The 2,698-nt window shown below is 42.8% G+C and overlaps 1 protein-coding gene across 1 annotated transcript in view; it reads right to left on the bottom strand.

Moving 5' to 3' along the window:
• The window catches only part of braf (B-Raf proto-oncogene, serine/threonine kinase), a 49,943-nt gene that overhangs the window by 20,887 nt on the left and 26,358 nt on the right, over positions 1-2,698 (bottom strand). Inside the window, 3 exon segments of the mRNA XM_031869801.1 lie at positions 126-165; positions 1,749-1,908; positions 2,087-2,206. Coding sequence (XP_031725661.1) covers positions 126-165; positions 1,749-1,908; positions 2,087-2,206 — 320 coding nt within the window.

Here is a 2,698-nt window from a genome sequence, read left to right as displayed (position 1 = left end):
ACACACACACACACACACACACACACACACACACACACACACACACAAAAGACCAAGAGCACGCAGACGCGGGATGGTGGGAAAAAAGACACAGAAGGAGAAACAAGTCCTATTTTGATCCTTACCTCCATCTGACCTTGGCAAGCCCTGATCTCGAATCAGGTCCTGAAAAGAAGGGACAGGAGAAATTAACAATATACTGTAAATACTTTTCACACACACAGACAAAATGTACTGCACTGTTTACCGTAGCAGCATTCTTATGAACTGTTTATAGGTTGAGGTTTATACATGTTTCAGAAGCAATGCCAGTACTGAAGGTTTGTTCACACTGAATGTCAAGTCAATTTTAGGGTTAAGAGTGACATTCGCTATAGGTGGCAAAAATGAAGGCGGCCAGGATGTATCCACATGAGTTGTACACATTTGAATGAATCCACTTCATGAACATTCATCTAGAGTCTCAACTGTAGCACAAACTAGGACTGCCACTTTTTCAAACAAATAAATGTTCAAATGAATAAGAAGGAACATAATTTGTTCTAGTTCATTCAAACAAATGTATCCCAATTCTAAATGATGCTGTAGAACTGAAGTTTATATTCAGTGACATGAGAGTTGCTTCATAAAAAGGGAAGCAAACAGCCTTACCTTTACAAAACAGTGTACTGAACTGAGTGGAACTAGGCGGAGGCCATGAATAATATAGTGCTTACATCATCGTTTTCCAAAAGCTCTGTTTTCCATTTTCCACACTAAATCACTTTTTCATGTTTTTTGCAGTCCATTATTTACCAAGATAAAACACAGTCGAGGCAGGCCCGCCACAGTTTCATAATGAAACGAAAATATTTGTACCATTCTCAGTGGGTGGGGTCCACACAGTTTGCCTGGGGGATTCAACTCTGCAGAACCGGGTACCGCTACTCTGTGTGGGAGGGTTCCCTTGTGGGATCACTCCCCGGCGTTGGCTGGCCTTTGCCGGGTGCTTTTCTCTGTGGCGGTGCGCTGTGACCGGCTCTAGGTCGGCTTGGAAAGGCCCAGGATGAAGGTGGCTCGGGGCTCCGGCCTTAAGCTTTACAGACCCGCTTACCTGGATTTCACCGCGTTCAAGGGCTGTGGAATTAGTGCTTGCTGTGCCTTTTCTACCTTTGGGGAGGGACGTGGCCCCTGCTCCCTACGCAACTGTCTACCGGGTGGACTGTCCTCAATGTGTCCTGAAGGGATGTCGGCAACCCATCCGAGCAATCTTGAAACAAGGACCCTGTCTCGTTTACCATGCTTTGTGGCGACGACTTCTTTGCTGCGACACAAAATCTTGTGGGAAACACTGCATTGTCTACAGGCTGCTCGGGGAAAATACTGGTTTGATGTAGACTACATTCAGGTTTTTACAGGTTGCAATTTTAAAGAACAAGTGGCATAGGGCTGGCCAATATTTAGAGTTATCTTTTCCTTTTTTGTACGACGTTTGAAATGCGTACATCATGAAAATGAATTTGTTAAAAGTGCATAAAAAGGTCACAGTTTGTCAAAAAATAACAGATGATATCCGCTATTAAAATCTGCCAAATGTAACTGCTGCTTCTAGTTGGTTAGCTCCTTTTCTCTGGTTAAGGTGTGTTAATCAGTAGTATCAGCTTCTGTTTGGTTGGACCAAAACATGCAGTCATGGTAGCCAATCATAGTAAATGGCTGAGAAGCATATATCAATCAGAATCAGTCCAACAAAGTGGTAGCAGACTCACATCGATGTTGACAGGCTCAATTGTATTGATATGGACGTTTGGGGCTGAAGACGAGCGGTCCCGCTGGCCAAACTGGTTGCGGTGGTCTTCCTCATTGGGCCGGAAACTGGGCGGGATGGGTATGGACTTGGACGGGGACACAGTGGTGTGGCATATAGAACTGGAAAGATGAATTTAGTAAGTGAAAAGTAGACCGACTTTTTGGGACTTGCAGAGATATTCACATTTCTGTCATTATTTTAAGCACTCCGAGTAAAAAAACAATGTTGTTGAACATACACTGCACATTAAGAGGAGAATTACTCCTCCACTGAGGAGTGTGAAGGTGGAGTACTCACCCAGTGGAGTCTGATGGGGGGAGTGATGGACAGGCCTCAGACAGGGGGGTGGTTCCCTCTGACGAGACCTCCTCCTGGGTAAACGGGTGATGCTCGAAGAATTTCGACACTAGCAACAAGCTGCAGAACAAACATCATCAAGATTACTTTTCTATTATTCAATTATCCTCCACACAACTTGTTTCGGGGCTGGAGCCTAAAATAGAATTTAATCAGGAGACACTAGATGACACACAGCTGTACAGCAGAGAGCTTGGTTAAGAAAGGGACTAACAAGTTTCATGTTATGTTCTCACATCGCACAATTGTTCCAGAGAAAATCCAGGACAGAATCAACATTTAGTTTGCAAAAGCAAAAAGACCAGCAGAGTCAACACTCAATAGCAAGAAAACAGACCAACAACTATGTTTAGCAACCTACAACTACAACATTGTTAAAATCATAATAGACAGTTTAAAAATTGATGAAGCAGAAATATCGTCTACACATTCTTTCTTCTTCTCAAAACCTGGCGCCTACATTATCCACTAAGCAACTCAACTGTTCAGTCAGATATTTGGGTATGTCATGTTATATATATACATATATACATATATATATATATATATATA

Source organism: Anarrhichthys ocellatus, unplaced genomic scaffold, assembly GCF_004355925.1.
Source record: "Anarrhichthys ocellatus isolate YVR2014 unplaced genomic scaffold, GSC_Weel_1.0 scaffold49, whole genome shotgun sequence".
Taxonomy (NCBI): domain Eukaryota; kingdom Metazoa; phylum Chordata; class Actinopteri; order Perciformes; family Anarhichadidae; genus Anarrhichthys; species Anarrhichthys ocellatus.
Note: the sequence above shows the minus strand (reverse complement) of the source record. Positions and strands in the feature narration are given on the sequence as shown.